The following is a 25,393-nucleotide window of genomic DNA, read 5'->3' as shown; positions in this document are numbered from 1 at the left end:
CCTTAACCAAGTCACTCCATGATGGGAGGTTCATCTAATCAGTTAGAATAATAAAAAATATTCTTTTTAAGTCAGTAAGTTTGGGGTAGTTTGTTATACAGGCAAAAGCTAACTTTTACAAATAGTATGAAATGAGAACAAATTTAGGACCACACAAAATTAATTGTAGTATGTGAAGATCTGTGCTTTAAGTGCAGTCCAATAAATAAGAACAATTACAAATACCTATTAATATAGCAATGAATTATAAACATGATATAGGTAATATCAAATTTGATGGCTTATTTAATTAATGATGCTTGGCGAACTGACTAGCCATTTGGCAAAAAAATTAAGCTAAGTTCTTAATTAGCTTAATTAAAAATTAAGCTGCCTCAATTCTGATGTTTTAGTGACCAGAAAGTTATATAAGATATGCATTATATTTTAAATAATAACATAGCAACTGTTGGTTCTATTTGTCAAGCACTGTACTAAGTTTTTACATGTATGATCTCATTTAACGTTCTTAACAACTCTATATAATAGGTTCTGTTTTTCCATTTAAGATGAGAATCTGTTTAACCGAATCTAGTTTGCATAACCAAGTTATGTAGGGGCATGAAACAAGTTTAGGTAATGAGTCCAGCACCTGTATTTTGACTAATATGGTATATAAATAAAAAATACTGAAAGGTTAATATATTCAATATCTAAAAGTTATTAACTTTTCCTTTTTTTCCAAAATAAAAATTATCAGAATGTTATTCTGTGGAATATTCCCAATGTGTAAGCTATCTTCTTTCCTTTTCCTTATCTTCACTGAGTGAAAAACGAAAGCTAAATTATTCATTACAGTAGGTCCTTGGGTTACATCGGAGATCTGTTCCTACGTTGCGACGTAATTCGATTTTCGCCATAAGTCGGAACCCACCTACATAAGCACCTACGTCACTCACATGGAGCACATACACAGCAGTAATGAAGTGAAACAGTAAAAAAAATTTAAAAGAAAGATAACAATTCCTGACCTTTATTTGTGGTAAATAAATAATAAAAAACATAAAGCACATACGTACAAAATGACGGAACTTTTTTTTTTTTATAAATAAATGGAAGATGGTGACGTAATCACAAAACGATGTACGTCGAGTCCGATGTAACCCAAGGTCTGTCTGTTCCCATTAAATGCACTAATATACAGGAATACAATTAAATACATTCTGAAACAAGTATAAGAATTGAGAAATAGGTCCATGTAATAGGACAGTCCTAAAAGTGATCTGTGTTACGTGTGTGTGTAAAGAATTTAGTAATTTGGATATGAAAAGATAGCACCACAATCAATGGAGAAAGGAAATGTTATGAGAAAAATAAATGGGAAGAAAAAAGAATGCTAAGTTTGAGAGTTAAAGTTTTATAATACTTGAAACTATAAAAAAATTGAAAAAATGTGATTATATATTAGATCTAGGGATGAAGAAGAGATTTCAAAGCAAATCTATATAAATAAAAAGAAATAAGATTTCACTTTATGCAAATTTTTTAAATTTCAAAAACTTATATATTAATTTCTCTATAGACCTATATCTTAGATAAACCCATGTGTATATATTTTGTAAATATGTGTATGTATACATATGCATACATATAAGTGTTCGTACAGATTAGTGAGTATAATGTATATTAAGTATTAGATAAAGGACTATAAGTCAATAATGGCTGCCTCTAGCTGATATGCAGGGGACTCTCTGAGTGGTGTACAAGAATAAGTAACCAATTAAATATTAATAGCTTGTGAACAAAATGGCCTCACCTTATCAATTCATACTTACCCTCTACTGCAAATGGCCCATTTTCCATATTTGTCCCTTCAAATTCTGAGATTAAATGATGATCTTCCTGTTTGGAATGATATCTTCCTATACATAATGATTATCCAAATCTGAGTTGCTGGTCCTGACTTCTTAAGTGCCACTTATTCTGGCACTGTTTAATGTGCAACAACTTTAGAAATATTATTAACTTTATATGGCTTATTTCCCCAATGTTAAGGAAAGACACTATTTATCTCAGAGCACGGGAACAATATGAATTATACAGTAGACTTTAATGACTAAGTAAATGTTGGGAAAAGACACTGGGAAGGAGGCAGGGGCTTACTGCATAGGAGGCTTCCCAGGCAAGGAAGGAACACAGAGCATTCTATTTTGTCTATCCATCCATTCCCATGACCACTACTCTCACTGTTCAGGGGCATTTTATAAAGGAGAAAAGACAATCCTACTCACCTGGGGGAGGGGGGGTCAGACAATGAGGAAAAGAGTGAACATTCCTTCCTACTTTCTGCTCCTCTTTTGGGTAAGGGTGGATGGAGTGTTGAGAAGGCTGAGCTGAGGAGAGGGAGAAATGAAAGACTAGGCATGAAATTCCCAAACCCATGACAATCCCACATACTAATGGGGTATTATCCCCAAATCCCCTACAAAGAGGTCAGAAAGAACCCAGGAATGTTTCTGTTCCTTTTCAAGGACCAGGAGAGTTACCAGGGCTGGCATCCAAGACCTTGTTTCTGACCCTCTAAAAACTTCAAAGATACAATTCTAGTTTGAACATGAAGACACAGAATTTTATCTTATAGCTTAGTTCCTCCAGGGATGCATATGCTCTCCATATAACTAACCTCTTGAGCTTCAAGGCTTTCTTAGTTTATTATTAACAAGAACAATAAAAAAATAATAGATACAACAACAGGATAGTTAAATAGCTGATATTCTTTATTTTTCTTATTTTGTTCATCAGTTAAATATATAATTCCATTGCTCTGCCCTACTTGTTACATCAGAAATACCAACTTTACTAGCAGAGCACCCAGAGTCTTAGAAAAGGACCCCAGCTCCTGATCACAGTCTCAACTCTTGTCACCCACCACTTTGTGGAACTTCGGAAAGGACCAAACCTGTAGACCGCCCGGGGCCTCGCTTTCCTCGCCTGAAAAATGGAGGCATGAACCTTCGCCAGGGGTCCTGCCTTGCTGATCTGATCACAGGTCCCAGAGGAAAAAGATCAACAGTTAAGAGCCCTCTTTCTTTGGTGAGAAAAACGACTCATGGGTGTCCCAAGAGCCGGACAGGTTTGGGCTCCCCAACGCACCTCGGGCTGCCGGAGTGTCTGGATTCGGAGGTACGAATGGTTCTAGAGGAGCAGGCTCTGCCCGTCTCGGGGCCACCACCTGCGCGGCCTCTGCTCCCGCAGCAAAGGCGGGCGCGGTCTCCGATCCGCGTCCAGACGCCCGACAAGCCCCGACCCCCAGCACCCCGGGCCCAGGGCCCGAGCTGCCTGTGCCCTCCGCTCCCCTTCCCCTCATCCCGTTTGAACCTGGGGAGGGCGGCTGCGAAGAACCCACCTACCTGGTGTCTCCAGGATTTCTAAGCCCACCCAGCCCCTCGGCCCCGACCCTCCCTTTTCTGCCGCTGGCTCTCCAGCCACAGTCCTCCACCCCCACCCCCCACCCCGCCCTCGTCCCTCTGGCTCGGAGCTCCCGAGAGTCACTCACGAAGCCTCCGAGGAGGACGGCGACTGCCCAAGTCACTCCCGCTGCACACACTTTGGCCGCAGCCCCGCTAGAAGGGACCGAAGCCGCAGGCCTGGGCGTGGACTCCCGGCGTTTCCATGGAGACGGGAGGGGGCGGGCGGGAAAGGCGAGCGCGGAGGACGTGGCTCCTGATTGGCCAGAAAGATCGGGATGCAGTTGGGCGCTTTGAGAGGAGGACGCGGCCAAACATCCGAGATACTAAAAACATGGGGATATTTTAGGCGCTTTCCGGGCCCCTGGGAAGGGGGACAGGGCCAGGAGTTCTGGGAAAAGGGAGACCCTCATGTCCCGCGAGTGCGGAATCCCCATCAGGAACCTGGGGGAACCCTCGTTGTCAGGTTGCCTTTGGGGGCGAGGAGCGGTAGCTCCCGCTGACTCGCGCCCTCGGTGTTAGGTCTGCCCTAGCATCATCCCTAAACTCGGGGTTGGAGTCAAGCAGCCAGGAAGAGGACCTTTCAGGTTCCAGTTCAGGTTGCGGGACACCCGCTTCGCTCCAGGGTGGACGGGGCTTTCCTCCCTCCCCTCTTCCTGCCGATTCCTGGGCTCCCCTGGGGACTGTAGGCAGAGACAGGAAAGGCTAGGTGGCGAAGTGGAGTCTTGGGAAGGAGCCCCTTTTCCATGTCCTGATGTAACGAGAAAGTTGGATTAGAACGGGTGGTGTTCCTCTGGACAGGACGGTTCCCAGGTCCTTGTCCCGTGGAGTCGAAGAATGAAATCATGGACAAAAGGTGGAAATTTATTGAGAAACAAACACAGACTCCCACGTGGGGAGGGGGAGAGAGTCCTACTGGGTCCCTTTTTTCCATGGTTTATAAAGGCTGCGTTCTTTGTGCCTTGATATCCCCTCTGGTCACTATTTCCTTTGATTTGGTCACTATAGCAACTTCAGGGCTCATACCTCACCTGAGGTACCTGAGGTTCTCCTCTTCTCCCTTATTATTTTCCTATTCCCTTTGGGCTTTCCTCTTCCCTCTCTTAATGAGGGGCTTCCTCCCCTTTATTCTGTAAATGTATATCTTCTGCAGCTCCCAGCTCCCTTATTCCATGGAAATGTACCTTCTGCTGCTCTGTAGCCCCGTGCTTTTCCTATGGACCCCTTAATTCCTAAAATTTCCTAAAACCTATTTTACCCCTAAAAACTCCTTTCTCTGAGAACAGTTAAAAGAGATCCAAGCATCTTCTGGTCTGTTATTTAGTTGAGTGTGTTATCTTAGGAAAATGTTTTCATATCCTTGAGCACTTTCCCTCAAACTTGGGCAGGATTCATTCTATTCAAGATTTAGTAGGCACAGAACCTTTATTAGGGGAGTCTTTAAAAGCAAGGGACTCCTTGGATTCTAGTGTGACTTCGCCACTTACTGGTGATGTGACTTTGGCTGAATGACAGCCTTTTGGTGTCAGTGACCCCACCTTTAAAAGGGGAATAACAACAGTAGCCATTTCAAAGGCTTGCTGATAGAATTAACTTAATGTAGTCAAAATGCTAACCTACTCCCTGGCATATAGGAAGTACCCTATAAATGTTAACTATGTATTTACATTTCAGTGTTTAGCAGGAGTTGGTAGTCCTGGGCCTACCCCTCTCATCTCACCACAAGATGAGCCCCTAAATTTGTTAAGAGTCCCAAGACTTTTATTTGATAATCACTGTGTGAGTACCACTGGTCACTGCCTTAAATATTCCAAGGCAGCATAGCAAAGCATTTAAGAGCTTGGGCTTTGCTGTCAAACAGAATTCACGTTAAACCCGTAATTGTTATCCATTTAGTGATGTTGGGTAAGCTATTTAATCTTTTCCTCTCAGTTTTCTCATCTGTAAGATGATGTTAATGTAGTTAAATAGTTACAGTTGAGAAAATTCTGGAAACACAGGCATTGACCGGTAAGAACAAGAACTGGAGGTCAACTGCTCTGCCATGCTGGTTCCAACCTGCAGAATATCAGTTCTGATTGTTAAAGAGAAAGTGAGATAATTCATATATTTGCTTTTACAGTTTCCTAGAAAATAAAAACATCAAATGTTAGCTGTTGATGTTATTATTTACCTCATTTTTATTAGTCTCGTTTTTTAAAGTGTGCTTTGAGACTGAAATATTGTGTATCAGAGGATCTCAGAAGTATAACCGAGTCTCCTGGACTTTGAGTTCTTGTGAACTTATTTTGAGATGGTGTGGAACCCAGGGTTTTGTTTCAAATAACTGATTATTTTCTAATTAATTAATTAATTAAGAACACTAATCCTTAAGGACTTTCACCCCAGACACACTGATAATGTCTTCATGCCAAGGTTGGGATATACTGGGGAAAATTGGGGCTTTTGCATGTAAAAGAAAATAAATGGGTCTACCTACCATTTCATAAGGTTATTCACAGAACAGGACAGTAGCTCTCTTCTATTTCCTGCTCTGTCTGCTTTTCCTAAGCAGACAACTGGGGCTTATGGAGAGAAAACTTGAGCTTAGAGCACTGGTCTAGAAACCTGATGTTGGACCTCTTTCCATCCTTTTGGGCTAGATAAGAATGCAGAGAACAGCATCAGAACCTTGATGTGAAGACTTGAAAGTTGCCACTTCAAGAAATACCTTCTTAAAAAGACCCTGGATCTCTGCTCTGTGGACCCCTTAGGAGACCTGTATAATTTACTGGGGTTCTTTGACTCTCAAGAGACCAAGAAGATGATGCACATGTGAGCTGACTGTTCCCTGTGCTGAGACAGATATTATGAGACTAGGGAGTAAAAGGGTTTAATCCAGGTGCCTCATTTGGAAAGTGGCAGACTTCATGCTTCTATCCAATAGCGATCAGCAGTAACGACCCTTTGCCTCTTTGTCTTCCTCTAACTGTGGGACTGCTGCTACTTAAAATATCTTATTAAGCAGACCTGAACCTCAATGAACTGACAAAAACAAGACAACTAAGGGATTCAGTTGCCAGATGGAAAACAATGAGTAAAAACAAACAGAATGTGCATCTAGGGAAATGTAACTGCTAGAACAGCGGATTATAGTATTAATGACAAAAAAGATAATCTAGTATAGCATACAGACTTTTTGGAATTTAAAGATATATTAAAAATAAAATTAAAGTTATCTATATTTACATCTATATGTATCTTCTATTTAATCAGCTTAGCAAGTGAATTGAAGATGGTCACTTTTGAGACTCAAGAACTAGATGGCTTAAAGAAATACCCCAAAGCACAGAGGGGAAAAGATGGAGATAGAAATCATAAAGAAAAAAAGATAATAGACTTAAAGGATGGATCTATAAGACTACAATATACAAACACAAAGTTCCAGAAGGAAAAAAAGAAAGGAGTGAAGAAATAAATGAAAAACAAAATGATAGGACTTTCTCTAGGTTTAAAAACATTTTTTAAAGATTTTAAAACTGATTTTTAGAGAAAGAGGAAGGGAGAAAGAGAGAAAGAAACATTGAAACATTATCTGCTGCCTCCTGTCTCCTGCACATTGATGGACTACCCCCTACATGCACCCCACTGGGAATTGAGCCAGCAAACAGGTAATCCTTCAGTGCACAGGATAACACTCAACCATCTGAGTCACACTAGCCAGGGTAATGTTGAAAATTTTTTAAAAGGCTTGAATCTAAAGATCTAAAGAATTCATAACATTTCAGTCTAGATTAGTGAGTAAAGAGAGTGGGCATATACAAATGTAATTCCTACATATTAAGGATGAAGAGAAAACTCATAAACTTACAAGCAGAAAGGACAAGAAAACTAAAAAAAATAAATAACATTAGACTTTTCATTTGTAATGTTGGAAGCTAGGAAACAGTTAAATAACATCTATAGACTAGTAAAATAAAGAGGCTTAAACAATCAGCCAAAATGTAGTCACCTGTCCTGGGCAAATAAATATTTGAGGACTTGCAAGAATTCAGTGGGCATCATTTAGGTCTCCCCCATCTGAAGAAACAATTCAAGAAAGGACTCTAAATAAATAGCAAATAAACTAAAAACAGAAATAACTGAGGAAAATCATGGAAAAGGAAACAGAGGAATCCATGATGTAAAATAAATAAGAAACGAAGTAACATATAAAGAATGAAAGAAATTATCAGTCATTGTGCTAAAGGTGAATAGTGTGAATTTTCTTATTTAAAGGCAGAGACAGGGCCAAGAAATAAAATCCAGGCGTATGCTGTTTACAAGAAATACCTGTGAGGCTGATCTAAAAGCTACCAGGCAAACAAAAACAGCAGGAATTTCAATATTGCAGAAAACAAGTTGGAAGTTCATTTAAGAGTCAAGAAAAAGATGGACTATAAATTGATAAAAGACAATTTATGAAGAAGCATAATAGCATAAAACCTGGTAAATACATAGAGCAAAAATGTATAAATTTGAGAACTTGATAAAAAAAAAATACAATTCTGGCCCTGGCCGGTGTGGCTCAGTTGGTTGAGCATGGTCCCAATCCTCTTCTGATGAATGTGATTTTAATTGCCCCTATTAACTTTGTACCTGATTAGTTTAGTTTTATGAAGAGACCTCTTTAAATTTTTTTCTGATACCTTTTGACTAGTAACTCTAAATTTAAAAGACTCGCATTTTCCATTTTATTACTTATAAAGTTAGCATTTCTTGAGCTGGAGTCTTCATAGAGAGCTTTAAGCCTTATTGTGTTCCCTTTCCACCCAAAGAAAAGTAGGGTCCACTTCCTGGCCCCCAGCCCCGCACAATAGCCCACTCTGTTTTTCTGCGCAGAGATGATCATCTGGTATACTACCGCTCATTGTTCATTACCTGAGGTCATTCAATACAATGTAAGCTCCATGGGAGGTGGAGGGGGGAGGCGGAAAGCGAAACTTTGGATGTTTTGATCATTGCAAGAGGGGACCCAGAAAACTGCCAGGCACGAAGTAGGTGTTCAATAATTATACGGATTATTGGATGAATGAATAAAGGAATGCTGCTTTATGCGAATCAGCCGGTCTGAGAAAGGCCCTCCGAAGCTAGGGTCCAACTCCTAGACCCCCTCTTCCCCACGTGTTATTGGAAAAGAAGAAGGCTGTGCGCCTCCAGCTGTGTTGCACTCCTAGGGTCCTATATTGAACAATGTATCTTCTTCCAGAAGCAGCTCCTGGTAGATCAGTCCGCCCCGCAGGCCGGACATAGGGACTGGAGCAGCCCCCCCGGCCCGGCCAGCCAATGGGAAGACAGCCTCTCTGGGCCCAGGAGGGTCCACCGCACCCGCGGCCCACGCACAGCTCTGTGCGCCTTTAATCAGCGCGCGGCGCAGGAGGGAGACCGGGTGGAAAGGGCCAAAGAGCGAGTTACTCCTTTGGCATCACCCGCAGGGGCCAGCTGAGCCGTTCCTTTCACTTTTTTCTTTCCCTTTTTGGTTCCTGGCGTTCAGTGCTGGGGATTTAACCTCCGTCGCCGACGCCCATTGGGACCCCAGGTATGGAATGACTCTCCTCTTCTCCGGGTGTGTTTTGCAAGCTCCCAGGTAGAAAGTTAGATTCTGGGAGTCTTTGAGCGCGCGCATCATGTGTGGGGGACAAGGAAGGGGATGCGGACCCCGGGCCCAAGGCCCAAGAGGAGCTGCCAGGACCCCCAGAGTGGAGAACGCCGGCGGCTTGCGGGTGTGGGCGCGGACGGAGACCCGGAGGGGGAGGCCGCTTTCCGCTGCGATCGATGCCGAGGTCACCTGTTGAGGCGGGGAGCCCAGGACTGGGGTGAGGACGAGTGTAAGGAGTCCACTTCGGGTGGGACCTAGTGTGGCCTGAGTTCAGTGTTATGATTATTCCCGCTTTCACCGGTCCTGATAAACTCAGGAACGCCTCGCTGGGCCCCAAAGCAGGTGCTGGTCCTTCTGTCCGAGAATATTCCCTCCACCTGTGCTCCCCGGTGATTCCTCCGCGCTGGGCCTCCCCCAAACTCCTCTCATTGAAAACAAAGCAGCCTAAAACTTGACAGCGTTGTGCTCCACGTCACCAGTTTCTCTCCTTCTTCCTAGCCAAGTTGTAGAAAGAATAGCTCTTGCTTGCTCCCTGCATGGAGTCACCCTTTACTCGTAATAGTGAGGCTTTATCACCCTCAGCCTCTCTCTCCCCTAGCAGTGGCCTAAACCCGGTTTTCTCTGCAGAGATTACCAGTGAGCTCCCACCCGCCAAATTCGAGTGCAGTTGGCTGGCATTTATTTCTAGGTCGCTTTGGGATTTGGCAAATTTAAATTGATAGTGCCGTCCTTTCACCTTTATATTGTTCCACTTATTTAAGGAACGTATTGCCATTAAAGAAAGTTGTCGCAAATTGTTCTAAACCCCAAACACAGCCATGGTTAATATTTTGAAATATTTCTTGTGCCGGTTTTTTTATGGAGAAGTTTGGTTTTAATTCCGTGGTTGTAATCCTCATAGTCCTACCATGTGCTCTTCCCTGCACGTGTTGCATATTGTTGCATGGAGGGGTCATTTTAATGACGAAAAATTCAAGTGTGCTATATTTTTATGCATATATTTCATTAATCATAATTGAATTTTAATTCATTGGCAATTACTATTCTAAATAAACACCCCAATGCACAAAACTTTTTTTTCTGTATTTTCTGTATTTTTTCTGTATTACATTCCATTGGATAATTTACCAAAGAAGAGGTTACTGGTTGCAAGTCATGCATAGTGTTAGAACTCTCCATAGCAGTGGACATGCAGCTTTCCGAAGGTGTAGCAGTTAACCCTCATACTAACAGTATCTGCTCATAACATTCTCATCCTCATATGGAATTATTTTTTAAAGCTTATTTTTGTCATTTTGATTCTTGTGAAGTGGTATCGCCTGGTTTTATTATTTTTTAATATCTACTCAAGTTTGAACTTTTTCTGAAATACTTGTTAGCCACTTACCTTTTTTTTTTCTCTACGAATAGGTTATTTGCAAGGATTTGCTTTTAGTGCGTTCCTTATCTCTGTGTTATGTCTTTCTGGAGAGATTAAACTTTAAAACCATATTTTAGTGTGATTATGATTCACATAGAAGAGTGCATTGAACACCAATGTGCAGCTTAGGTGCTATTACCAACTGATCATCCACGTAAACCATCACCAGATCAAGGATCAGAACATTGCCAGCGTCCAATGCCTCTGTCCCTGCAGAGGTAACATTAAACCATCGCTCACAGTAGTTACTGCCTTACCCTTAGCTCAGTTAAAAAAAATATGGGCTTAACAACTGTACATGCATCTATAAACAGAATAGTTTAGTTTTCTGATTTTCAGTTTAGGTCTTTTTATAAACGGTATATCTTCCTTTTGGGCTTGATTTCTTTCACTGATGTTTTTGAGATACTTTCTAGTGACATGTAGCGGCAGATCAGTTCTCTCAAGTACAACCCCCAAGTCTCTCAAGTACAACATAATACCTTTTGAGAAGGAGGCCAGAGTATATTGTACTATCAGAATTGTAGATATCATGTAGAATTAACACAATAGAACCATATAGAGATATTGGCTCAGAGACACTCTGAAAGGCAGGAGGCAAATAAAAAAAAGAAGGGGACTTTGAGAGTCAAGGAGAGAGAGAATATCAAGAATTCAGGCTAAAATAGTATTATGGAACCTTGTAAATTAGGTGCATGCATTAGCTTCTAATCCTTATAGAGGATTTTTTCCCTTCTTACAGATATGAAAATTGAATCCAAGAATGCCTATTGTGTTTTGCAACAGGGTTGTAATCCATATGAGTTATCTCAGTGAAAATTTGGTCCTGAAAGTTAGATTGCAGTGGATTGAGGAGGTGTAATTGGTAAAGTACAGAAAACTCTGAAGAAGTTTGTGAAGATGAAGGGGATGTGGAGTAAATGGAACACTTGTAAAAGACTAAAGTAGACTGGGGAAATGTAAATGTTAACGAGGATTTACAGGACAGGGAGAAGTTGAAGACAGAGAAGAGAGATCATTAATGGATTAAGTCACTTAATAATTGGATCCTAATGAGATTCAGATCACAGGTGGAGGGATCAGCTATATAAGAGGGGAGGGAGCCCCCTTCCTTTGTTATACGAAAGAAGAAAAAAGGCCCCCACACAGTGATATCTGTAAATTTCTAGGCAGGAAGTTGAGGGTGTTGTGTTCTATGCCTCATTTTCCCTCACTTAGCATAGTCTGTATCTCATAGAGAAATTTCAGTGTTCTTTTGAAGTGTGCTCATATTTATTTCTTTTGCTTCTTTGTAAAAAATTACTATGAAACCTGGTTTGATTAGATCCTAGTCTGTAATCCAGAATATTTCTGTAGTGAAGTTAAAACAAAAACCAAATCATGACCAGATTTGACAAGACAAGAAGAGGTAGATGGTGGCATATTCCAGTTGCTTCAGTAGTAATGATGTCTTTGGTTGGGGTACAGTAACAATGCTTTATAGGCTGAGATACACGTTGGGTGTTGATGGGGGAGAGAAGGGATGAGGAAAGTTGCAAATACTTAGTAGGATCCTGTTCTGTGCCAGGTGATACATGCACTCTACCTGATTTAATTTATACCACATACCTCTGAGGTTGCCTCTGATATCAACACTTCGCAGAGTCGTTAACCGAGGCTCAGAGAGATGAATTGTCTTTATTTTTTACTGCTTATACGTGGTGGGATTGGGAGTAACTCTTAGGAAGGTGAAAGAAATATCTAATGATCTGTATTAGAGGAATGTTTTCATGATAGAAAATCCAACACATTTTTGTTGAATTAATATATATTTTATAGGTATTTTATTTTCTAATCTCTTCCATAGGTCCCATTTATTTCAATTATTTTTCCCTACTGAATATTGACCCACAGACAAGATGACAGATTCTTCGTCGTCTTCCTTCTTTTCTGATTTTGGGCTGCTACTGTACTTGGAGGAGTTAAACAAAAATGAATTAAGTAAATTCAAGTCATTCCTAAAGAATGAGACCCCGGGACCCGGGAACTGCCTGTTACCCTGGACTGAAGTGAAGAAGGCCAATCGGGAGGGTCTGGCTAACTTGATGCGCAAGCATTACCCAGGAGAGCAAGCCTGGGATGTGGCTCTGAAAATCTTTGGCAAGATGAACCTGAAGGATCTGTGTGAGAGAGCAAAAGCTGAGATGAGTTGTGAGTGATGCTAGAGACATATCTGGGGGTGGGGGAGAGGGAGGGAGGGAGAAGTAAGTGCTTCTTGGAAGCTACTGGGACGATTCTTTGAAAGGGTTTTAGAGATTAAGCCATTCAGTGGTTCACAAACTCCTTGGAGGCCACATACATTGGGAGCTTGTTGGCTCATTTGAGAAACAACAAAGAGGCAGGAAAGTTTTGAGAACTGTTACAGCCTGGCCCATTAATTAGGGGTAATTAATCCATTTGGTAGCAGTTAGCTAAAGCAACTAAGTGATGAGACTTATCCCATCTAGTATACCTTTGCCTAAACTACAGATAAGCTCATATATTAGACTAAATTTTGAGGAATCTCAAATATGACTTAAAATCTTTGCTGAAATATGAGGAATGGGCAAAAAAAAAATATTAAGGGACATAAGCCAAGTCAGTATTTTTAGTCATTCCCAAGTATGATATATTGTAGACATCTGAAATTCCTTACTCAGATTTCCTTTGAGCCTCACCATATCTGTGTGAGGTCAGTACAGGCAAGGACACTTAGGCTTAGGCTAGACCACTTGCCCGTAACAGGCATGGCAAGAGGTCTCCTACTTCAGTGTTGGTTACATCACATCACTCTTCCCTCCCATAAACTGGTGCAGTCTGGGGCTCTGTTGGCTCTAGTTTCTTAAACACAGATGGTCACAGAATTGGAACTCTGAGGAAAATTCTGGGCCCTGTTCTGGCCATTACCAAAGCTCTCCTTGTTTTTGGTAATCTTGTGATCATGTTGGAACCTGTTGCAGGGACATCCCAGACCATGGAACCAGAGGACACCACGGCTGGAGAGGCGCAAGGTGAGCAGGAGGCAGTTCTGGGTAAGTAGATAGGTTTTTGTTAGATTTGGGAGGAGGCTGAGCTTTTAAAGCATTGATGGGGTCTATCTGCGAGGGCACTTTTGTTCAACTCTTGTTAACTTTTAATTCCTACCTGTTCACTGATTATCATTCAAAGAGTCAACAAAACTGGCTCTCTGGCCAAAGTCAGAGTCAGGGCCATGTTGATTCAGGGCCTCAAGAGAATGGTATTTGGGAATGCCCAATCCAAGCTGAAAGTCTAATAAACAAAGGTATTTTCATGTTTGTGTGTTATGGACTAAGAGTCTCTGAGTTGGCAGGGACTATTTAGCCTGTCATGTCTATTCCCTTCCTTTAGAAGTGATGCTGTAATTGAGTTCCCACGGTATTGTTGACTAGTCCACATAAAGTGTAATTTCTAGTTCAATCCCATTTCGATTTTCCCTACTTTGTTTTGAATTCTGTTTCATTGAATCCCAGTTTATGTAAATGAAATTACGGTACAAAGAAAACTGGAGCAGGTGAGAAAGCTTTTTATTTATAACTCAGCCATGCTGGTTTCTAAGAGGCCACACTCTTCCATTTAAGAAGTAATTGAGGCCCTGGTCAGGTATATAAGTGGTTAGAGTGTCATCCCAATATGCCAAGGCTGTGGGTTCAATCCCTGGTCAGGACACATACAAGATGCAACCAATGAAAGCATGAGTAAGTGGAATAACAAATCAATGTTTCTCTTTCTCTTTCTCCCTTCCTCTGCCTCCCTAAAAAAAAGAGAGAAAGAAATAATTGAGAACCTACTTCATTTCAAGAACTAATAAATAAAAATTGCTTATTTCATTAAATGATCTTGAAGATGACTTCCTGCTTTGACCTTAATTTCTGATTCAATATAAGGACATCTGTTTTTATGGTATAACTTTAAGAAACCAAGTTTTTATTTCCATAGAAATTTACTGTCAGAAAATTTGGAAGACAGATTAAAGTAAACAAAGAAATTAAAAAATCATCCTTATAACTCAATTTCCTTTTTAAGTACTGCACTGTACTAGATATTATACCAGAAAGAATACAGTGGGGCCTTGACTTACGAGTTTAATTCGTTCCATGACGGAGCTCATAACTCAAATTACTCGTATGTCAAATCACTGTGACGTTCACTGCGCCAACTAGCGATGGGGTATGTGAAGCTGGCTCGTAACTCGAATATTTTTGAGCTTGCAACTCAACGCAAAAAATCGGCCGAGAGATGGCTCAGTATCTCAAAAAAACTTGTTAGTCTGGACACTCGTAAGTCAAGGCCCCACTGTACCTATATTCTAATACCATAACTTTTCTTGGAGGAGAATTAAGCATAATTTAGTGTGATATTAAGTATGTTAGATATTTGTGGTTTTTTTGTGTGTTTTTTTTTTATTGATTTCAAAGAGGAAGGAAGAGGGAGAGAGATAGAAACATCAGTGGTGACAGAGTCATTGATTAGCTGCCTTCTGCATGCCCCCTGCTAGGGATTGAGCCTGCAACCCAGGCATGTGCTCTTGACCAGAATCAAACCTGGGACCTTTCAGTCCACAGGCTGACGCTCTAGTCCACAGGAGAGGGAGAGGGAGAGGGCAAGTATGTTAGATATTTGTACTGAATGCCCTAGTACAGTGGTCGGCAAACTGCGGCTCGGCAAACCGCGGCTCTCGAGCCACATGCGGCTCTTTGGCCCCTTGAGTGTGGCTCTTTCACAAAATACTGACTTCTGCGCATGGGCCATGAAGTTTCAATCGCACTGTACGTGCGCGCCCGCACGTGGTATTTTGTGGAAGAGCTATACTCAAGGGGCCAAAGAGCCGCATGTGGCTCTCGAGCTGCGGTTTGCCGACCCCCGCGCCTAGCACAACGAAGAAAAAGAACTACCGTCCTGTATCCAAGAGGAATTGGTTCTAGGACGCCCTGCGAGCATCAAAATCCATGGGTGCTCAAGTCACTTATATAAAATAGCATAGCCTAACCGGTTTGGCTCAGTAGATAGTGTGTCGGCCTGCGGACTGAAAGGTCCTAGGTTCGATTCCGGTCAAGGGCACGTACCTTGGTTGTGGGCACATCCCCAGTGGGGTGTGTGTAGGAGGCAGCTGATCGATGTTTCTCTCTCATCGATGTTTCTAACTCTCTATCCCTTCCCCTTCCTCTCTATAAAAAATCAATAAAAATATATATTATAAAAAATAAAATAGCATAGAACAGTCAAATCACCTCATCCACAGATTTCCGACCACAGATCAAAATAGTATTTTCAATCTGTGGTTGGTTGACTCTCTGGATACAAAACCCAGGGATTTGGAGGGCCAACTGTGTATTTGTTGAAAAAAATCCGTGTATAAGTGGACCCATGCAGTTCAAACCTCTGTTGTTCAATGGTTAACCGTATTTACTTTAAAAAATTAAATAATTCCAGCTTATGATATGTGCTATGAATGAAAAATATACTATTTTTTGAAAATGTGTGAAAGAGAGAACTATCCTAGTATTAGAGTTCGAGCAGGCTTTCCTCCTGAGAGAGTGACATTTAATTGAGAGCTTGTTTGGAGGTTCTAGCAGGGGAGCGCAGCTACTCGTATACCCTTGACCGAAGACCGGTCCTCTCCTCTAGGGGGAAGGTCGTCCTCTTCAACCGAGCTCGCAGCTTTGGGAGGGATGCACATGGATCTGTGAGGGAGGAGGGGGACACCTGCCTAGCCAGCCAGATCAGCTGAATCAACCCTGGCGATCAATGGGGTGACAGATGGAGAGTGACATTTAATTGAGATCTAAAGATGGAATCAGGCTAAACTAGGTAAAGATGAAACTATTTTCATTCTACTTGGACACTTGGGAATTTTTTTCTTTTGTCTGTATAATTTTGTTAACCAGTGTCACCCCAATAAATTCAATAATAAATTAATTAATTAATTAATTAATAAAATGAAATAAAAAATATTCTATAGGGTATGTTTCAGTGTTCATTTCTATTAATGTTTTACCTGTATAAAGTGGATTATTTTGATCTGTAGTTTCAGATCTGTAGCTTCAGTTCCTCTCTGGCTATTATTAATTGTTGCCTATTTTCCTTTTTTTTTTTTTTAAAAAAAAAAATTGACTTCTCAGAGAAAGAGGAAGGGGAGAGAGAGAGATATGAGAGTGAAACATCAATGGGTTGCCTTCTGCATGCCCCCTACTGGGGATCCAGCCTGCAACCTGGGCATGTACCCTGACCAGGAATTGAATCAGCAACCTTTCTGTGCATGGGGACAATGCCTAGCCAACTGAACCACACCTGCCAAGGCACCTGCGGTCCTTTTTAATCTGGATATAACTCTGTTCTACACATATATCATCTTTTTTTCCTCTATGGAGAAAAAGTAAAAAGAGAATATTTCTAGAACAAATTTAATTTTTATTTTCCATCACAAATTTATTTTTATGCATTGCCAGTTCTATTTTTTGTTTCTAATGTATGTTTTAAATCTATAGGAATATTCTTTGTTTTGTTTATATTTTTTCTTAGCTAAACCAGCTGCTTTTTTTATTTCAGCCTATATCTCTTCCTGTTCTAAAGTCCAGGTCCAGTATTCTTAACGTTACAGATCACAGAATTTATTTTGATCATGTATATCTTTGTTTTGTTCTTGCTCCATTCTGACTCAGGTGATGGAACAAAATATAGAATTCAAATACAGGAAAAGTTTTCCCTCGAGCCGGATGAGAAGTGTTGGCTTGGAGAACCTAAAGATTTCCGTCATGAGATTGCTGAGGACGGTAGAGAACTGCTAGAACATTTGTTTGATGTGGATGTCAACACCGGTGAGCAGCCACAGACAGTGGTGCTGCAAGGGGCTGCTGGAGTCGGGAAAACCACCCTGGTGAGAAAGGCCATGTTAGATTGGGCTCAGGGCACTCTCTATCAGGAGAAATTTACCTATATTTTTTATCTCAATGCGAGAGAAATTAACCAGTGGAAAGAAAGGAGCTTTGTTGAAATGATATCCACGGACTGGCCCGGCACTGAAGGCCCCATTGAGAAGATTATGTCCCAGCCAAGTAGTCTCCTCTTTATTATTGACAGTTTTGATGAGCTGAACTTTGCCTTCGAGGAACCCGAGTTTGTGCTGTGCGAGGACTGGACCCAGGTACACCCCGTGTCCTTCCTCATGAGTAGTTTGCTGAGGAAAGTGATGCTCCCTGAGTCTTTCTTATTGGTGACGACGAGGCTCACAACTTGTGAGAAGCTAAAGCTCTTGCTGAAGAATCAGCGTTCCGTAGAGCTACTCGGTATGTCAGAAGATGCAAGAGAGGAATATGTGTATGGGTTTTTCGAAGACAAGAAGTGGGCCTTGCTAGTATTGAGTTTACTGAGAAACAATGAGATGCTTTTTAGCATGTGCAATGTCCCCCTAGTGTGCTGGGTCATTTGTAACTGTCTGGAGCAGCAAATGGAGAAGGGTGGTGACATCACATTGACCTGCAAATCCACCACGGCTCTGTTTACCTGCTATGTCTCCAGCTTGTTCACACAGGTCGATGGAAGAAGTCCTAGTTTGCCCGAACAAGCCCAGCTGAGGAATCTGTGCCAATTGGCTGCCAGAGGAGTATGGACTATGACACACGTGTTTTACAGGGCAAATTTCCGAAAGCATGAGTTAATGAAGTCTGATATCTCTAGTTTCCTCGACATGAATATTCTTCAGCAGGACACAGATTATGAAAACTGCTATGAGTTCACCCACCTACACATTCAGGAGTTTTTTGCCGCTATGTTCTATATGTTGGAAGATGGCTCGAAACTCGAGGACCATGCCTCTCAGTCTTTTGCAGACTTGAAGCTATTACTTGAAAGCACCAATTGTGAACATCCCCATTTGACGCAGATGAAATGCTTTCTGTTTGGCCTTTTGAATGAAGACCGAGCAAAACAACTGGAGGAAACTCTTAACTGTAACCTATCGTTGGATTTAAAAGGGAAGATACTTCAGGGGATGGAGATATTAGGAAAGAGTGACTCTTTCATCCAGCTGGGATGTCTGGAGTTGTTTCACTGTCTGTATGAGACGCAAGATGAAGCATTTATAATCCAGGCAATGAGATATTTCCAAAAGGTTGTCATTAATATTTGCGAGAAATTCCATTTGCTTGTGTCTTCATTCTGCCTTAAGCATTGCCAGTGCTTACGGACCATTAAGCTGTCTGTAACTGTGGTATTTGAGAAGATGTTAAAATCAAGCTTCCCAGTTGAAACTTGGTAAGTGTCTTAGGTCAGTTCCCTGGAAGTGCCCTGTGGGGGAGTGAAGGAAGTAGATTTTGTCAGGGGGAGGGGAGGAGTTGTTTAGCTGGGGTCCCAGAGCCTGGATAAATGTCCAGAGTTGTCCCACCTTGAGAAATGGAGACCAGGCACTGAAGCCCCTATTGACCAGCCACGGCTCTTGGTAAAGAATAGGCAGGAACTTGCCGGAAGTGGCTCTCTTCGCTTGAGGGTAATCCCAAGAGAGGGACTTGGCTGAGGGCTGTCAACTGTGAACACTCCCAACAACTAGGGAATGAGTGCCTCAGTCCTGAAGGAAGGATGTGGCACAGCACAAACTTACACCCACTATCCTACTTCTATTAATTGTAAAAGCAATGCCCTCCAGAAGAATAGGGACCAGGGATTTCTTCCTGGACCGGGTGTACGTAGGTCATCTCTCTGAGCTATGCTCCACTGTACTCTACTGACCTAGCTCACCTTCCTCATTGCCTAGACACAGATGGGCCTTTGTATGAAAGGTCTAAGCTCTTTAACACCTAACTAGATGGAGTCAGATCAGGTTAAGAAATAGTAGGTGCTGAATGAGTGTTTTGAAAGACTAAATGAACCTTCAGTATTTTATGCTTATTATTATTATACCCTCTCTCCTTCCTCAAGTTGCCTTTTCTGACTCTACCCATCTAAGTCTGAGGGAAGAGTTGAACTATGGGATTAGTTTTAGATTTAACTAAAATTAATTGAGGGTTTACTATGTGGTATATAGAGTGTACAGGATTTTGAACATATCCAATTGAAGGCTGGTCAAAACCACATTGCAATTTATTTTTTAAGATTATAAAACTGAGATTCAGGGAAGTTCACCTAAAAAGTAAGTGTATAATCATTGATTTAACCATCAAATAATAGCTAACATTTGCTTCACATATACCTGATAGTCTTCTAAGTCCCAAATCATATAGTCTCCTAAAAATCCAATTTCCTTTTTACTTATTAAAAAATGTATTTAAAAAACACCAAGTGGGTGTATAACTTGAAAGAGGTCACGTCTGATGATAAATCCTTGGTTTTCCAATTTTACCCAAGCTGTCTCATTGCTGTTACATACAATTGCAGCATCCCTCTTATAAGAATACATTTCGTTTCTCTCTGAACTGTGGGAGTAGGAATTGAAGGCTGGAATGCTATGACCCTCACTTTACTGTCCTTGGGAAGTTGTAAATCTCTTTCAGTCAGTTTTCTTGATTCTGATTTCATAGTTCTATTTACAAAAGACAAGATTGGGCATTAGAATATGTATATTAGGCCTAATCCTATATAATAAAGGCTAATATGCAAATTGACCGAACAGCTGAACAACTGGTTGCTATGACGTGCACTGACCACCAGGGGACAGATGCTCTGTGCTTCCACAGGGGGAGTGCCACTCAGCCAGAAGCCCTGCACTGGGCTCATGACTGGCGAACACAGCGGTGGTGGCAGGAGCCTCTCCTACCTCCGCAGCAGCGCTAAGGATGTCTGACTGACAGCTTAGGCCCACTTGGACATCCCCTGAGGGCTCCTGGACTGCGAGAGGGCACAGGCCAGGCTGAGGAACACCCCAGTGCATGAATTTTGTGCTCCGGGCCTCAAGTAATAAATATTAGGAAGGCATTCTGGCTACTATATAGCCAGTCTTCATGCTCCACTCCTCTCCCCTCCCCTCTGTTGTAGTGTTATTGAATTCTAGAGTTGGCATTGTTACTAAAATAAAAAAGGAGTCTGAGAACCCAGTGTTTTAAAAGGGACATTATGGGTGATTTCAGTCTCTGCTACAACCTAACGACATTGTAAACTTAAGAACAGGATTCCTATCTTGCTCACCATTTCATCCATAATATTTGTACATAGTAAGCACATGAATGTTTAAATGAATTTACTGCCTAGTTTTCGCAGATTTAAGACTTCAGGTGAGGTAGAGGCCACCACTCTGCAATGTCACCCATTCCAGTTTAAGGTATTGGTGGAACCAATGTTTATTGAATAGTGAAGGGGATCAGGATGTGCCACTGCAACAGGTGCAGTTTTTGCATAAGAATGTTTTGAGCTGAAGGTGTTTGAGTCCCTGAAATCCCTTATCTGCCTAAAAGCAGAGCTTCCCAAACGAACTTAACTGTCATAAACTCCCCCCAGGAGCAACATTTATCTCTTGGAGACAGAAGTTGTCATAAACTATCATGTCTCCATCTAGTTTCCTAAGGGCCCATTTATCTTTCCAAAAAGTCACTTGTTTTTCCATAAGTACCCTTTCTCCGTTTGCCTTTCCCCTACTAACATAGGTATGTAGACCCCAAATTCTAGCCACCCCTTTGACTTAACCTATAATTGAATTTCTCCCTTGTGTATCTTTTATGCAAATAAAATTTGTATGCTTTTCTCTTGTTAATAGGGATACCTATTACTGCTGGCAAGATCTTTGTTCTGTGCTTCATACAAATGAACACTTGAGAGAATTGGAGCTATGTCATAGCAACCTTAATGAACTGGCAGAGAAGATTTTTTATAAAGAACTAAGGCACCCACAATGTAAACTACAAAAGCTGTTGTAAGTCTGACATGAGAAAACTTAATAGAGTTGTTCTAGTTTCTTTCTGTGCCCCACCTCCCACTCCTACTTATCAGGGGAGACCAACAGTGTAAAATACTCTTAAAACGTCAACAGTGGAAACCTCTGGGAACATGGAGGCATAACTAACCTGTTCTAGGAACGATTGCACAGAGCATGGTAACTGTTGACGTGGGTTTTGGGGATTTGATTAGGATTTTCTAGATGAGGAAGAACACAAAGGTAAGGCATTCCAGGCAGGTCACCAAAGCATTTTCCAAGATAAGTTCTGGAACATACTATTTTTTCTTTTTAATTTTTCTTATTGAGGAATAATTTACATTCAATATAGTGTGCATATATTAAGTGTCCATTCAGTGCATTGAGTTTGGACAATTGCATACACCTATGTAACCAATACCAAAAACAAGATAAAATTATTCCCTCATTTCAGAAACATTTCTTGTACCACTTTCTATCAGTCTTCTCATCCCGTTCAGTCCCACTTTCTAATCTCTATCACTATAGATTAGCTTTTCTGTTCTTGGAAATCATTTAGGAAGATTTATAGAGTATATATGTTTTGTGTTTATCTTTTGCTCAACAAAATGTGTTTCCATGTTGTTGCATGTTTCAGTAGTTTCTTTTTATCGATGATTAGCATTCCATTGTATGATAGAATACAACTTGCTTATTCATTCTTTTGTGAATAGAACTTGAGGTTGTTGCCAATTTTTTGGCCATTATGAATAAGGCTGCTGCTGTGAATATCTTTGTACACCTTTTATTTTTGTGACATATATTTTTACCTCTTGGGCTGATACCCAGGAATGGAATTGCTAGTTCATTGGAGGATGTTTGGCTTTTTAAGAAATTGCCAGCCAGTTCTTCAGAGTCATTGTACCATTTCACAGTCCCACCAGCAACATGTGAAAGTCCCAGCTGCTCCTCATCCTTGCCAACATTTGCTATTTCAGTTTTTAGTTTATCTCATAATTTGATTCTAGATACCCTATCATTTTTTTAAAATATATTTTATTGATTGCAGAGAGGAAGGGAGAGGGAGAGAGAGATAGAAACATCAATGATGAGAGAGAATCACTGATTGCTGCCTCCTGCACACCCCACACTGGGGATCGAGCTCGCGACCCAGGCATGTGCCCTTGACTGGAATTGAACCTGGGACCCTTCAGTCTGCAGGCCGACGCTCTATCCACTGAGCCAACCAGCTAGAGTCATTTTTTTTAAATGTTTGCTTGTTTAATGTCTCCCTCTTGTCCATGGGCTCTTCTAGGAGCTGGAACTGATCCTGTTGTCTTCTGTGTTCAGTGCCCATCAGTGCACTCAAGGCCTAATTTGTGCTCAGTAATATGTACTGAATGTTGAAATGATAGATTTTGTTTCCATGAGCACCGATGATTATTATTTTGTGGGGGGAGGGGTGAGAGACAGGCTTCCCCTTAAATATTTTCCTTAGAACCTTGGTGGGTTTTAGTGAGATCTGACCTTAGATTTCAAATAACTAGATTAGGTCTGGACTTGCATATAGATGTGGCAGGAAACTGCATATATGTTATGATAAAGGGGTTCTTAGAAGTCCTTTTTCCTCACCCCCAAATATCTTCCCAGTTTGTCCCTTCACTGACTGTCACTTACCTAAATCCTAACAATTGTTAATGCCATCTTTTGGGTTAGATAGCTTCCTCTTTTAGAATTCTAAGGTCCCTGGGGTGGAGGGTGGAGGGGAGTGACACCATGAAGGCAGCTCTTAGTCTTTCCCACCCTGGTGTGGCTTAAGTCCCATTTCCCTGACAAGTGAGGCTGTACTTTCCAATTTATGTTTAGTGAGTGCATTAGGCACTTTTATTAGGTGATGATGGTTGTGCTCCAGACGGGTAAGAGCTTTATTTTCTTGTGCTTGGCTGGAAGGGATGTGAAAGTAACGGGTAAGTAGAGGGCAGAAGGGAGGGCAGGTGGTATTAGGAAGAGAGGTTTTGAACAGTCAGCAGTGTGAACCTGCTGGGCACGTGGGGCCCGCAGAGGCACTACCGAAGAATTAGATTCAGCTACAGTGACTGAGTTAGGAGATTGGAAATTGGAAGAAAAATAGGCGATTTAGCTTCCTTCATATTTTGCTTTGGGCTGTCCATGAGATGGTAGGGCATATTTTGGAATGATGTTTTGCTAATGATACACATTAAAAAGTTGATATTGACAGTGAACTCACCTCAGGTTATTTAAAGGATTAAATATTATAAATTAATACTGTAATGGCAGTATTTGGAATAGTCCCAATAATTTTTGATAGCCATTCCTGGGGTTAAGGGTTCAAAAACTCCTCTTTCTTCTTCCTGATATTGCCTTCCTTTCCTTCAAGGTCAAACAAAGTTGAGAGTATCAGTTGTCAGGATATCGTGGACATGTAAGTTGTAACCCAGTTGTTTTTCTAAGCAGCAACTGAAACTTGAATTTATGACTTGACCTGGAACACGAGAAACCCAGAGTAGGATAAGAGGTGGCAGGAATATTTAGATAATATTCAAGATTTGGGCTTGAAAAGACAAAAGAGGCGATTTTGTAATCCCTCCTGCATATTTTTCTTTTGAAGGTTGAGATTTTTTACTTTCGCTGATGGTTGTCAGAATTTCGCCAGTTCTTTGATTCACAACCAGAATCTGCTGCATCTCGACCTGAAAGGAAGCGATATAGGGGACGGTGGAGTGAAGTCATTATGTGAAGCCTTGAGACACCCAGACTGCAAACTGCAGAACCTGAGGTAAGTCGTGATTTTTTGGTATTACAATTGAGATTTTTACCCATCCAGATAGAGCCTTCCAGCTTGGAATTGCTGGAACTAGGGACTAGGGACTAGGTTACATCTACTTTCATGATATGGAAAGGGGGGAATCAGTAGATGTAGGCTGATTTCCTCCAGGTAGGACTTCTAACTCCTCCCAACCCTCCACTGAAGACCCCTCATTGTTCAGTCACCTTAATCTAAAAAATAAGGAAAAAAAAGCAGATCCAGAATATATAAGATTTAATTTTTTTTCATATTTAAATGAAAGCATGTGTTTATTCCTTGTATTTTCGAATGCTCAGAAAAGAATGCACTAGTGGTAGCTGGGGACAGTGCTGGGGCAGGCTCAGTTTTACTTAATTTTTGATAGTGAATTGCCCTCACCTTATAATTGCAACTCAGTGATCAATATAGAAAATTGAGGAAGAACAGTGTAGCAACTGCTCTCTCACTGTCGCACACTATTGATCCTAGTGGTGGGCCTGATTTTCTTTCTCCATGAAAGCGAGGGGTCTAGCAGTCATACTTGGTCTGCACATTGTGTGGCAGGTTTCAAGAAAGATCTCCTTTTCCACTGAAAGATATTTAATTCAGTTTATGGCAAATAAAACAAGACAAAACAAAAAACAAACAGAAGCAAAATAAAAAATCATTCTATTAAGTTTTACCTTAGAGGTTTTTGTAATCCCTGGATTCATTTGGGGTTGGGGGGTAAGAATGAACCTTGGTATATGAAAGGTAGGTCTGTGTTTGTGGGAAACAAATGGTAACTTGTGTGTAGAAAACAAGTAAAATCTGCCACAAGACCTTCTTTTTGACAACAGGCATATGAATTCTGTTACCATTGGGAATTTATTTTTAGGTTTCACTAGGTTTTACAGGATGAAATTCTCTCATAGCATGTCTGAAAAGTTGTTGCATAATTATTGAACGTGTTGAGTTTAGTTGTCAGCAGGACAGGTGCAGTGGTCGGCAAACTGTGGCTCGTGAGCCACATGCGGCTCTTTGGCCCCTTGAGTATGGCTCTTCCACAAAATACCGACTTCTGCACATGGGCCACGAAGTTTCAATCGCACTGTACATGCGCGCCCGCACGTGGTATTTTGTGGACGAGCCACACTCAAGGGGTCAAAGAGCCGCATGTGGCTCGCGAGCCGCAGTTTGTCGACCACTGGCTCTAGGCCAACTTCTGCGGCATCTCCCTGGGATGCGAGAGTCACTTACTGGGAGTTATGGG

General features: G+C 41.4%; 1 protein-coding gene across 1 annotated transcript in view; it reads left to right on the top strand.

Moving 5' to 3' along the window:
- The first annotated feature begins 12,381 nt into the window (after positions 1-12,381).
- The window catches only part of NLRP14 (NLR family pyrin domain containing 14), a 29,159-nt gene continuing 16,147 nt past the window's right edge, over positions 12,382-25,393 (top strand). The window contains exons 1-5 of the mRNA XM_006089672.1: positions 12,382-12,673; positions 13,462-13,533; positions 17,182-18,772; positions 21,201-21,356; positions 23,965-24,132. Coding sequence (XP_006089734.1) covers positions 12,382-12,673; positions 13,462-13,533; positions 17,182-18,772; positions 21,201-21,356; positions 23,965-24,132 — 2,279 coding nt within the window. The remainder of the gene's footprint in view (positions 12,674-13,461; positions 13,534-17,181; positions 18,773-21,200; positions 21,357-23,964; positions 24,133-25,393) is intronic.

The sequence above is a fragment of the Myotis lucifugus genome, unplaced genomic scaffold, assembly GCF_000147115.1.
Source record: "Myotis lucifugus unplaced genomic scaffold, Myoluc2.0 scaffold_61, whole genome shotgun sequence".
NCBI classification, from domain to species: Eukaryota; Metazoa; Chordata; class Mammalia; order Chiroptera; family Vespertilionidae; genus Myotis; species Myotis lucifugus.
Note: the sequence above shows the minus strand (reverse complement) of the source record. Positions and strands in the feature narration are given on the sequence as shown.